General features: G+C 40.8%; 1 protein-coding gene across 5 annotated transcripts in view; it reads right to left on the reverse strand.

Annotated features, from left to right (window-relative positions):
* Positions 1-1,925: 1,925 nt before the first annotated feature.
* Positions 1,926-12,381, reverse strand: part of LOC120826102 (aldehyde dehydrogenase, dimeric NADP-preferring) — an 11,021-nt gene continuing 565 nt past the window's right edge. The window contains exons 2-12 of one of the 5 annotated variants that reach the window (XM_078098522.1): positions 9,351-9,433; positions 8,758-8,922; positions 7,361-7,544; positions 7,046-7,277; positions 6,290-6,375; positions 5,835-6,043; positions 3,880-3,997; positions 3,649-3,790; positions 3,397-3,563; positions 3,213-3,312; positions 1,926-2,500 (exon numbers count right to left, since the gene is read on the reverse strand). In XM_078098522.1, coding sequence (XP_077954648.1) covers positions 2,187-2,500; positions 3,213-3,312; positions 3,397-3,563; positions 3,649-3,790; positions 3,880-3,997; positions 5,835-6,043; positions 6,290-6,375; positions 7,046-7,277; positions 7,361-7,516 — 1,524 coding nt within the window. In that variant the 5' untranslated portion in view covers positions 7,517-7,544; positions 8,758-8,922; positions 9,351-9,433 and the 3' untranslated portion in view covers positions 1,926-2,186. Of the gene's footprint in view, positions 2,501-3,212; positions 3,313-3,396; positions 3,564-3,648; positions 3,791-3,879; positions 3,998-5,834; positions 6,044-6,289; positions 6,376-7,045; positions 7,278-7,360; positions 8,472-8,757; positions 10,281-12,381 lie in introns of those variants that run through there. The other 4 variants (XM_040188077.2, XM_040188096.2, XM_040188068.2 and 1 more) reach the window with 4 other exon arrangements.

The raw sequence follows: 12,381 nt of genomic DNA on the forward strand, positions 1-12,381 counted from the left end.
ACAAGTGTAGTAATATCCCCAAACCTATTAAGGGGTAGAGTTGACAGTATATAGCTTAGAAGAGCATCTCAGAGAAACAGGCAGCCTTTTAAGACTAATGGGGCACTAACTTAAATCACCTAAAAGGCTTTGAGTGCACATTATATTCGCCATGATGTCGTATAAATGTTATTTGAGATGCTGTAGTTCTTATAGTCTGTTTCTAAAAACAAGATCTAAACATTGTTTTTTTACTGTATAATGAGGATACGAATCTGTATCTATACCTGAAACTGTAGGTCTGTGTAATTCAGAACTGAGAGCATATTTCTTTTTTAACTTAATAGAAAGGGCACATATTTTAACATTTGGAACATAAAGTCACCATAGTCATCTTCTTTAGTTCCCTGCTGCCATCTGGTAGCCACACACTGCTTATTCTATACTGTACAGAACCAACTGTTTAAACAAAAATACATTGTGTGTCGTATTTCAACATTATGCAGGCTGTGTGTAGGATTTAGTGGTGGGGTTTCCAAGTGTGTAGCAGAACTACGTTGCACAGCTAGTTACAACAGCTTTTAGGATATTCTAGTGATAGAAAAAAATGACCTACGTTTCAATGTGACACGTCGGTTCTTGTACCAGGAGTATCGTGACATGTAGCGGTTTATGTACATTATTTTACAGCAAATATATTAACTCCATCTTTGTTTTATTTTTTATTTTGAAGTTCCTTGTCTCTTATTTCCTGTGTTTGTTTGACTTCCTGTCTTAGTGGTCATCGCTCACTTGGGCTCTGTTCAAATAGTCCTTTTTGCCTAACTGAGTAAAATGACCTGGAAGAATTCCCTCTTTTCCTCTGTATCCTCTTTTCTCCCAAACGTCTCTGAGCCTTTCCCTGTAATAATTGTCTTGTGTGTGATGACCCGAAGAGACGGAGAAGAGTAACTTCCTGTTTTATTCTTTTAACCACTGCACATCCTGTCATTTTTGTTAATCAATGTTTTTTTCCCCCACAGCTGAGTTTAGTTTACAATCACCCCCACCTGTATTTAAGCCGCACCCCCCAACCTCTCATCCATGTCAGGTTATATTTTGTCCCACCCTAAGTTGTATGTCTGTAGCAAGTGTTCCTGTTTGTTTTTGGTCTTCCTGTTTTTTTTATTGCCAGGCCTTTTCTTTGTTCCCCCGATAGCGCTTGTTGTGAGGCCTTTTTGGTTTGTCTTGTAACATTGATTTTAGACATTAGACATGATGATGACGGCAATGTAACAAGTAATATTAAGTAATATATTATTGAGTAGATTTTAGACAGAAGACCTGTGATACCAACTCAATCTGGGAATTAAATAATTAAAATAACAATTTGTTAGTGTGAGTTGATAGTTTATTTGATTCAGTAAATCAAATTCAATTTTATCCAGATTAGTATTACCACGTAACACTGAATTTCACCCAAATGTTCTGTAATTACAAATCAACTTCACTCCAGTATACAGTAAATATAAACCAATTTTATATAAATAGTCAAATTAATATCAGTCAAATATTCATTAATTATAAATCAATTTCACCCAAATATTCAGTAAATATAAATTACACATTAAATACACATTAATACATTTTTCTCGTGAAATTGATTTAGATTTACTAAATATCTCTTGGATTGGATTCCTTTTTTAAATACTTTTTCGATTAGTTTTGATTATTGCCAGTAACCATATCATGTCATATTTTTTCGGGTGTACAGATTACTTTCCAACGATACAAAAAAATAGAAATGTATGTCCTGCTAAAATATAAAAAATAGATGAATGTGTGCGTGTGTGTGTGTGTGTGTGTGTGTGTGTGTGTGTGTGTGTGTGTGTGTGTGTGTGTGTGTGTGTGTGTGTGTGTGTGTGTCTGTGAAAGTTGTAAATGCGAGAAATAGAACCCAGCAACCGTGGCGGCATCCTGAATTTAATTTAACGTCAAATTCTGTTACTACTGATCAAGCCATCACTCCTTTTTACCTTTTCTCACAAATTCATAGGTTTACATTTTATAATTATTATTTCATACTTTCATTTTTACTTCTGACCACAAGCAATAACGTCAACAAAATCTTTATACAAAACCGGATTCAAATGTGGTGTTTACATGGTAAGTGTTGCAACAGGCACTTCTTCTTTGGATAGATTTTACAAACGGAAGTTACAGTTCCTCTAGTTATAAAAGCCTCTCCAGTACCAGCAAGTACAGTTAAGGCCTGACGCGATGAGCAGTACGACGAGAAGGGTGACGAACAGGCCCAAGCCGATGATGGTGGCAGTGACCGCCCAGACAAACGTCCTTTTGGACATGTCGATCATGGGTGACCTGAGGGCCATTTGCACCCTACGCGCCCTCCGGCGGTCCTGAGGAGGGTAGCGGGCCAAGTTGACATTCTCCATCCGCAGAGAGCGAACCAGGCACGCTCTCTGGTGGCTCAGCTGATCAAAGGTATGTTTACCATGGTAGTGGCCCATACCACTCTGACCTAAAGGGGGTCACAGACACTGCAGTTATGATTTCTGAATTTAAAGATTTTTTACTAAATGGAGTTACTGTGAATCATTCATTTGGAGTCTAAATGAAGTGTGCGGTTGCATCTGTTCAACGGATCTTATCAATGCTATGGTACTGACAGGTGCTTTTTCTTTAATAACCAAATGTGCCGTTAGACCTCTAACCTGGCCCTGCGCTAGTGTGCATCACACTAAAAAGTGGTCCAAACCTGCCCTTGTTCACGTGGTCAATGTTTCAAATGACTTTGTGTACACAATAATACTAATAATAATTATTAGTAAAACTGTAGTTCACCTCAACCTAATGGGACTTTTTACTGTTTTATAACGCCATAAGACTGTGTGTTGGGTACCATAATGGAAGTAAGTAGTAGTTCCTCTCTTGATGTGCGCCCAAGTCTCATTGCAAAGAGGGAATCGAACTCAGACCACGAGCTTGGCGGAGATGTGATCTGCACTCTACTGAGTGCACTTTTAAACGTTTAGCTTGTAGATTGGTTGAAAGGCGAGCAAGTTTACTGTTTGATTCACTCACTATATGACAAAGAAAAAGCTATAGTGTGCAAGGAGGCAGCTCGTCCATCAATGTTTGCAGCCTATGGCCCCCCAACAAGTAAATTCAGCCATGGACTGCCCTCAAGAGGACGTACACCTCGCTAAACACAGACAACTAAGGAGTCTTACCGACACCACCAAATGGGAGTGAGCTGAGTGTGTAGTGCATCATAACGTCATTGACAGTCACTCCTCCGCTCGTGGTCTCCTCAATCATCCGTTTTGTTGCCTTCCAGAGACACCAGGAGAAGAAAAGATAAGCATAAAGAACATTCAACATTGAAATCTCCTCACTCCTGTGGTTTCCTCTCACCTTCTTATCAGAGCAGAAGATGTAAAGTGCCAGAGGTTTCTCTCTCTCGTTGATGAAGCGGATGGCGTCATCCATGTCACTCACAGCCACTATGGGCAGCAAGGGGCCAAAAATCTCCTCCTGCATCAGCCTGGAGTGGGGGGGCACGTCCTTTAGCACTGTTGGGGCTGCAAGTGCATGAACAATGCGCATTAAACCGAAATATTTATTTCAGCAGTGAGACTTATTCATTACCTCACTGCATCTTCCTACCAATGTACCGCTGTGAGGCATCATTCTGTCCTCCCACCACAGGGGTGTAACCCTCCATCAGACCCATGACTCTGAGGAAATGGCGCTGGTTGATGATTCTCCCATAGTCTGGCGAGCTTTTGGGATCAGCGCCATAAAATTCCTGTGACGAAACAGAAGGGTTCTCTAAAAAACTGCAGTGCAGTTTCATTCCGATTTAGATGTTGGCGTGGAAAGTTTAGAGGATGATACCAGTAGAGTTTGTCGGAGGCATTCCACCACTCGGCCTTGGATGCAGGGTTCACACAGGATGAAGTCTGGAGCGATGCACGTCTGACCGCAGTTCACAAACTTTCCCCATGTTATACGTCTGCACACAAACGCGCAATGCCGATCCCTTTCACTTAGGTTTTAGTTAATTAACAATGCATGTAGTAGTACAAAAAGAATAAAACGTTTACAAGCAAACTGCTAGGTTAACCCATCCAAAGCTTACCACAAATGCACTGTAACAAATTGCTGTAAATTTACGGTGCATTTCTAACGGTATCTTACAGTATGTCATAATAACTGTAACATAGTTAAATTTGCATCCCTTGCTTGTAAATTAACGGCCAATGTCATGAATAAACAGTTAAAGCTGTCAATTTACAATAATAGCAAACTACCGTAATTCAACTGCATGTTACATATATTTAATGAAGTGGTGGAACTACACATACAAGTGCAGTGAATCACAATCCATCTACATCTGTTGTAGGTTAATGTATAGAAGCCCATGTCAGCCACTGAATGACAGGTCCTGTAAGTCACCATAATGAGATAGTATCTCATGAGATACGATGATGACTTTGACTTACAGGACATTACTATACATGCAGCTGTCACTTTTATCCAAAACGCCCAAGGTTTGACATAATTTTATGTGGAGTAATTGGGGCTGTCATTTTAGTAGCCGGAATGTAAAGATTATAAATATTTGTATTATTCAAAGTGTTCATTGCCTAAAAGTAATTTGAGTGTTAATCGTGACTGACTGCTCCTGAACGTGACGTCAGACGGGTAATCTCAGTTCATCCAGAACACCTGTGCAGTTCTACATCGGAGGAGTTTCTCATTGCCTCGTCTCTCCAAGTAACGTTGGTAAGTGTTATTTTCCTAGCATGATTAACATTCTCCTTCCTTACATCTTGTTGTCTTCCTCAACTTTGTAATTTTAATATTTTACCAATGACAGTGTTTCTAAATAGTTTATTTTGGTTTGTTTTACAGAGGCACTGGATTAAGGACGCCATCCGTTTGCTGCGGTCAATTGAAAGTGTTCCATAGCGTATTGTTGCAGTTAGTTTACCTTGTTCCTATTGATTTTATGATTCTTTTTTTTGTTATTGTATACATGCGGCATATTTTATGTTTTGATCTTGGTTACAAATGCCGAACACTTTTGTCTTAAAGGCATCTAATAAACTCCAACCACTATGACCAAAATGAGTTTGGTTGTCTTTAATTTGTGGGGAATTAAATGCAAAAGTTTACGGTTATAAGTAAACGGTAACATTCTGGTATTTATAACACAAAAACAGTAGTCGTATGGTAAGAAACTGTAATCAAATATACAACAACATACCGTACATTACGGTAGGGCACTGTAAATAAAACAGTAAGTTACTAGCGTCGACTGCCAGTAAATTGCAGTTAATTGACAGTAAAATTCGTTCAAATTCCTAGCGTCCTTGCTGCCAGTAAAATACCGTTAATTTACAGTGACATTTTTTAGAGTGTGTGAATACATTTGCATTGCTTCCAACTCTTTTCTAAACCACTATGTCAAGTTTACAGTTCATTTTCTACCTGCCATTGGTTTCTATGAGGGGGCGTTAACTGTTGAGACACTCTCGCACACACTACTGAGACACTCGTACACGTACTAATGAAATAATCTTATGTTCACTATTGAAATGCTTTCATACACACTACAGAGACAGTCTCACCCATACATACATACTCTGTAAACCTATGCAGTTACACATACGAGAAACAATATATACTTCTGTGTCATATACACATACATATGAAATGCTTACATGTATGTATGTGTGAGTGTCTCAGTAGTGTGTGTGAAAGCATTAGTTCACAATAGTGAACATAAGAGTGTCAATTGACCATCAAATGTCATTGCCGACAAATCCAAAAGAGTGGCGTGTTACCGGCAGGCGACCCTGATGTCACAGTCCTTGTCGATGTAGCAGGGGCTCTTCCCTCCCAGCTCCAGGGTCACTGGGGTCAGGTGGCGAGCCGCAGCCTCCATCACCAGTTTACCCACAGCGCTGCTGCCGGTGTAGAAGATGTGGTCGAATCTGAGCCTGAGCAGCTCCTGTGTCACTGACACTCCACCAGTTATAACCGGGTACAGATCCTGGAAATAAACGACTAAAGTCTATTTTTCATATTTTTACATTTTGAGTATGCAACTATGTCACCTAAAAGGGATAACCGAAGAACATGTGAAGCCCTTTTGGAAAGGCTTCTGACACATTTAAGACTGTGTTAGCTCTGAGGGAGAGTTCTCACTGATGGAGGGACACACTGTGTTAATACAGGGCTTTGACGTCACAGCAGCGGTACGCATTATTCCATCAACAATAGAAGCCGGTGTTCAGACCTTGTCCAGATAGCGAGGCAGCAGAGCCCGGAGGAGGAGAGACGAGTATTCACTGAGCTCTGACGGCTTCACCACAGCTGCGTTGCCTGGAGAGAGAGAACACAGGTCTGCGTGGATGGAATGAGGTCACTGAGTGAGAGCACACACCAACAATGCTGTCAAACTGAAGTTCGCTGTGGAGAATTTTCTCACTCAATTCTTCTCAAACTTCTACTGCAACTCATGTTATCAAAAGTATTTAACAGTAATTCTGATCTTATCGGTTATCTCCATTAGTCCTTAAAGGAGTAGTGGGTAGGATGTAGTGACACGTAGTGGTGAGGTGATTGCAACCCGTCAGAGACCTACAGTGGCCTTCAGGTAATAACACAGAAGTGTCTCTCTGGAGCCAGCTCGTGGTTTGTCAACCAGCTGTAGCAACATAGTGGTACTAAATGACTATGTGATATGAAGTACATTCTCTAACGACAATGAAACCATTCTTACACTGAGGTGATGCATTATTGACAACACAGTTATCAATATACTATTCCATGAGATTATATAATACATTGACGTTTTTTCTATGTGTTATTATGATGCAGAAAAAAGTGATAAAGCAGGTGGCAATTTGCTTTGTTTCTCTTTTCTTTTTTTAAATGACTTTCCCCAAAATAGATTTCCGGAGAATTCTGTCCACTGGCAATGGTGGTGCACATGACGAAATCTAGTTGGGCTGTAAAGTATTGAGGGGCCGTAGACAGAACGGTTTCTTACCAGCAGCAATGGCTCCAACCAGGGGCAGCAGTGTGAGGGCCCACGGGTAGTTCCAGGCCCCGATGATGAGCACCACCCCTAGAGGCTGCGGAAGGATGTAGACCTCATCTGAAATGGTGAGAAGGTTCCTCTCTGCAGGCCGTGGGGCCGCCCACTCTGCCAGTTTCTCCAAAGCCAGTTTGATCTCGGTGTCGATGCCAATCAGCTCCAAGAGCGGTGTGTCATACTGGCTCTGGAAGAGATCCAGCATGCTCATCACATTATTATTATTGTTCCATCAAAAGTTCCATGCAGCACTGTGCTGTCTCCACTCACCCTGTTGATGTCCTGTTTGAGAGCAGTGGAGATCTCAGCCTCATTCTCGGTGATCAGCCTCTGCAGGGCATGAAGCTGTTGCAGTCTGAACTCCAGAGGCCGAGTCCTGCCGCTCAGGAAGGCCTCCTTGGCCCGCTGCACCGCCTGCCTCTCCATCGATAGCTTGAACCAAGAGCCTCTGAAACTGCAGACACAAGCGTGAGACAACAGGCTTGTCCGTTTGGAATATACTCCTACTGAGCTATGAAAATGTCCTGATATTACTTCTATTTACTGCACAGTCCAGCAGGGCAAAGCCTTTTGGGTCAAAGATTTTCCTTCCTCACAATACATATAGATCAATTAGTGAGTGCTGCAGGAAAGAGTCCTAAAACCCATAAATGATTTAGCCTCTTCCATACATCAAACCCAAATAGGTCTATCGGTTACACGCCTCAAATATGGTCTGTGGTTTTGTTCTATGACAGTATATGTCAGCAAACATCCCTCCCAATTTTGAAGATTGATTATCTCGCTGAACAAATTGTTTATAAATCCCATCAGATTTTTGTAAATTTTTGCAAACCAAACAAAATTTTGAGGTTGTCCAAAAAAAAAATAGGTCATCTCTGTAGAACTCTACACAGTCATAGATACAGAACAACAATATAATAATAATAATAATAAATAATAATAATAATATTAATAAGCACCTACAGGTCTTATTGAATCTACTTGAGCGATGCCAAAAGGCAACACAAGTTGCATAGTTTGTATAACAAATCAACCTTCACAGCAAACCAGCTGTAGCAAACTATTGCTCTAAATATGTCTGCCTCAAAACAAGTAGTCAGCAGTTGTAACGTGTAAAACAGGTGAAAGGAGATGGGAGACAACTGTAATGTCCACTCAGCAAAGTATATAACAAATAGAAGAACAGCTATTTGAATTTAACAGTGTTCCCTTTTTCTCAGATTTCTTTTTCTTTTATTAAAAATTAGAAACAACTCTGCTGACCTCTTTATTTAACGCCTTTATACAGTTTTTTGTTGTCTTCTCACCAATGAAACTTTTGCAGTATTTTTCAGGCTATAATGGTTTATAAAGTTTCATTGGGTGACTCGACCTTATCTTGTATTGTAATTTGCTTCTATCTACAACATGAGTCTCTCTCGCTCTCCCTGTACTTTCATTACTCACGTAACTATCTGGCAAGGGAAAGGGAAAGTTTTTTTTATTGCTAAATGATGACAGCAATAAAATCGGCATCTGCTATTTGTAGCCAGGACATTCCAGACCTTGTGAAGGTGTTGATGGACACGTATTTACATCATCGTGCGTAACCTACGACAGAGACACTCTTTCTATTCGCTATTAACTCCGATCTCCGATCCGTGGGAAAGAAGAAAAGGACTCACCAGCAGCCAAACAAACATTCAGTAGATCCTCAACAAAACATCGGTCCAATAATCCGTCAGTGCGCTCCAGATGCCGACACGCTGCGGGCTCACTGATGACTACGCGCACTGTGCGCTGCGATCAGCTGCTCGGGGGTCAGTTTACTGGGAAGCTTCATTCAGAGCCTGTGAAGCATTGAGACCTCAATGATAAGATCACAATCCAGCCCCTTTTTACAGCCTTTAGTTAAGCTCATTTTTTACCAGTCATCACGGAGGTCAAAGTAATATAAACCATAGCAGCCGTGTCATAAATTACAATAACCTTTGGGTTGTGTTACTATTATGCCCCTCTTAAGTGAATAAACAACAGCAGGACAATGATTTATAATAGACTTTTAGTGTTTATAGTCAACTCATTCATACTTCAGAAACTAATAGAAAACTCTCCAATAACTAAATTAAATACCAATATTGCAGATTATATTTCTACAAACATGCTGTGAACCAATATTAGTAAGTATGGCAGCAGCTTAATATGTAACATAGGCTACTTGAAATGCTATAGAAAGAAAAGTCTTTCTTTATGAAGTTATATGGATATATATTAATACTCTTTTGGCAAGGATCCAGGTGGCGGTCCCAGGATGACCTGCACCTTGCAAGTCAGACCCCCACTTTCTGCTCCTCAGCTTCACTGAAAGAATCTCAATAAACATGCAATCCATTGATGTGAAGAGGCATATCCAACAGTCTGAAACAGGGATAGAACATGATACTTGATGCTGTTTAACTGATCACACAGGCACAACAAGGGTGGATGTCAACTAAGGTGGTGGGGAGGACTAAAACAAAAGGGGCCATTTAGCAGAGGACAGTGGTGCATGCTGGGTAATTAAAGGGAGGCTCGATGGGGGGGTCATTATGCAGTTACGTTTCTTGGACAACACTACACATTGTCTGTCAGAGACAAAGCCATTGTTGTAGGACCGTACGGGTATGTGGGGGTGGGGGGAGGCGCCCATATCTGGTTATCTTGGGAAACTGTATTTTGTCTTTATTTAAAAGGTCATCACACAAATGCCCCACTGTTGAAAATGACTCACATCCCTCTTTACATTTGTTTTACATAGTATAACTATAGCACATCATACAGATATTTCCTGTCAAGCGTGGGGGGTACAAATATCTGGTTATTTTAAAAGATTTTGTATTTTGCAAGCTTCTACAAGGTTGTCATGCAAATATCCATGTGTTAAATAAACAAAAATCTCTTCAAAATAGTGTAAAATTGAAAACTGCATAAAAACAAGACTTCTGTTTCGGTGAATATGACTCCATCAGCCAGTCTCTGCCCTGATTAATACTGAATGTAATCTCATATTTTAGTCCAAGGTGAAACAATGGGACAATAAAGTAAGTAAATTATTAACAAAGATTTAGGACCACTATACAGTATGTGGTTTGTAGGGCAAGTCCTTAAGGACACGGTAGATGGCAAACAGACCTGTATGGGTACAGCACCCTTAGGCAACATGAAGCTCAAGTGGCTTTGAAAAAGAACACTAAGAAGATTGTAGCCGACCCCTCTCATCCAGGTTTGTGCCCCTTCCATCTGGCAGGAGGCTGAGGACTAAGACGATGGACACACGAACAGTTTCTTCCCGTCGCCAGTCAGGCTCATCAACAGAGCCCGGTCCCCCACTGACTGACTGTCATTCCACCGGTCACTTTCTTTCTCACTGCACACGTCACTTTCACTTGTCACTTTCTGTTAACTTGTGCACTTTATTTTTAATTTTTAAATCTTTTTAACTTTTTAAAATTTAGCTTTTATTCCTTTATTTTTTAATTAACCCAAAGCCTTATACTACTAACCCATAGCATTATATTTTATTATTGCACTGTTGTCTTGTCATCCATTGTCGTACTGTCTGCTGTTATGCACCAACCACCAAGTCAAATTCCTTGTATGTCTGACATATTATGACAATAAATGAGCTTACAATAAGTCAGCTTGCAAACAACTTCTTTGCAGTATGTAGCTACAGAGAGTTTAAGACATCTATCACGGGCCGATTTTGCCACACTGGTGCAACAAAAGAACACTGTGACCGTGAGTAGCGTATTTTATTGTTAATTGCATGTATTAGTAAAATAAGCATCATCCTTATTCTTAAAAGTATATTCAATGAGGTTTCCCAACGATAAGACAGCCCAGATGGGATAAACCACCCAGAGCACCAAAGAGGTTGACTAATTTTCTCCATCTTAACTTATTTAAAATGTTTTTACATGCATGCACATCTTTTAGAAATTGTCTGCAACCGGAATCATAAAGATTGCGGAAAGTTAATTACAAAATGTGGGGAAACCAACATGCAGACTGATATTAGAAACCTTCAAGAAATAGAAAACCAAATCAAGGCGTTCGACAAGAAGGCATCTTGGCAAGGTAATGAAGTGATTAGTGTGATAGTAACTAAAGAACAAAAATGTTATTCTATCTATATAACTTTGTGAAATATTTTCGAAAAGGTCTATGTCTAGGTCAGGTCCTGTAAAGTCTTAGGAGCAACCTGGGGGTGTATGGTGGACTGAAACATGTCCCACAGGTGTTTTATCAGGTTTAGGCCAGGTAATGCCTGCATACTCTTGCCAGATAATGGCGGGCATTGTCGTCAATCAGGAGGGACCAAGGACGTACTGCACCAGCGTAGGGTGGGACCATGGCATTTCCTAACCCTAACCCTAACCCGATACAATAGCGGCCAGTTCTCTAGTTCTCAGTTCCTGTAGATTTCTGTGCGTCCCTCCATGGATACGCCTACAGACTATCACTGACTCAACACCAAACTGGTCACAACGTTGCAGACAGCATAGCGTTCCCCTTGGCTTCTTCAGATCCTTTCACGTCTATCACAGGTGCTCAGGCTTGCTCTCATTTGTGCAAATGCCATCCTGGAGGAGTCGGATAATCTGTACAACTTCTGTAGGGTTAAGAAATGCCCTCATGCTTCCAGTAGTGATAGTGACTGTAGCTAAAGCCAACACTAGTGGAAAACCAGTCAAAGAGATCAAGAAACGTGAATTGGCCTCCACCAGCCCCGTTTTGGGGGTCGTCTCTCACTGTTGCCCCTCTGGTGCACCTGTTGTTAATTCCATCCACAACAGCAATGCAGCTGAAACTGATTAACATCCCGATCTGCTATTTACCTGACCAGATCAGTATCAGAGACGTGTGTCAGGGATGCGGGGACGGCAGGACTCACACTTCGAGCAACAAAATAAGATTGTAATAGTCCAATTGTTCAAAAGCAAAAGGCCTAGGGTCAAAAACGCACACGGGAACCAGGGGAAAAAAGGCAGGCAGAAACTAGAAACATCCAGGACATTCGACAATGACGCAACAAGTGACGAGACACACACTGCTTAAATACACTAGGGAGGTGCAGGTGATTGGACACAGGTGGAAACAATCATACAATCACAGGGGATGACAGGACAAGGCAGGAAGTGAAGTTACCCAGGGAGACAAGAAGCAGAAACTACAAAATAAGACAGGAAATAAACCACACCGTGACAACGTGTGATTGAATTCATGCCATACCCTGATATGAGATTTTTCCTTTAATTTTATATATG

This window comes from Gasterosteus aculeatus, chromosome 1, assembly GCF_964276395.1.
Source record: "Gasterosteus aculeatus chromosome 1, fGasAcu3.hap1.1, whole genome shotgun sequence".
Taxonomy (NCBI): domain Eukaryota; kingdom Metazoa; phylum Chordata; class Actinopteri; order Perciformes; family Gasterosteidae; genus Gasterosteus; species Gasterosteus aculeatus.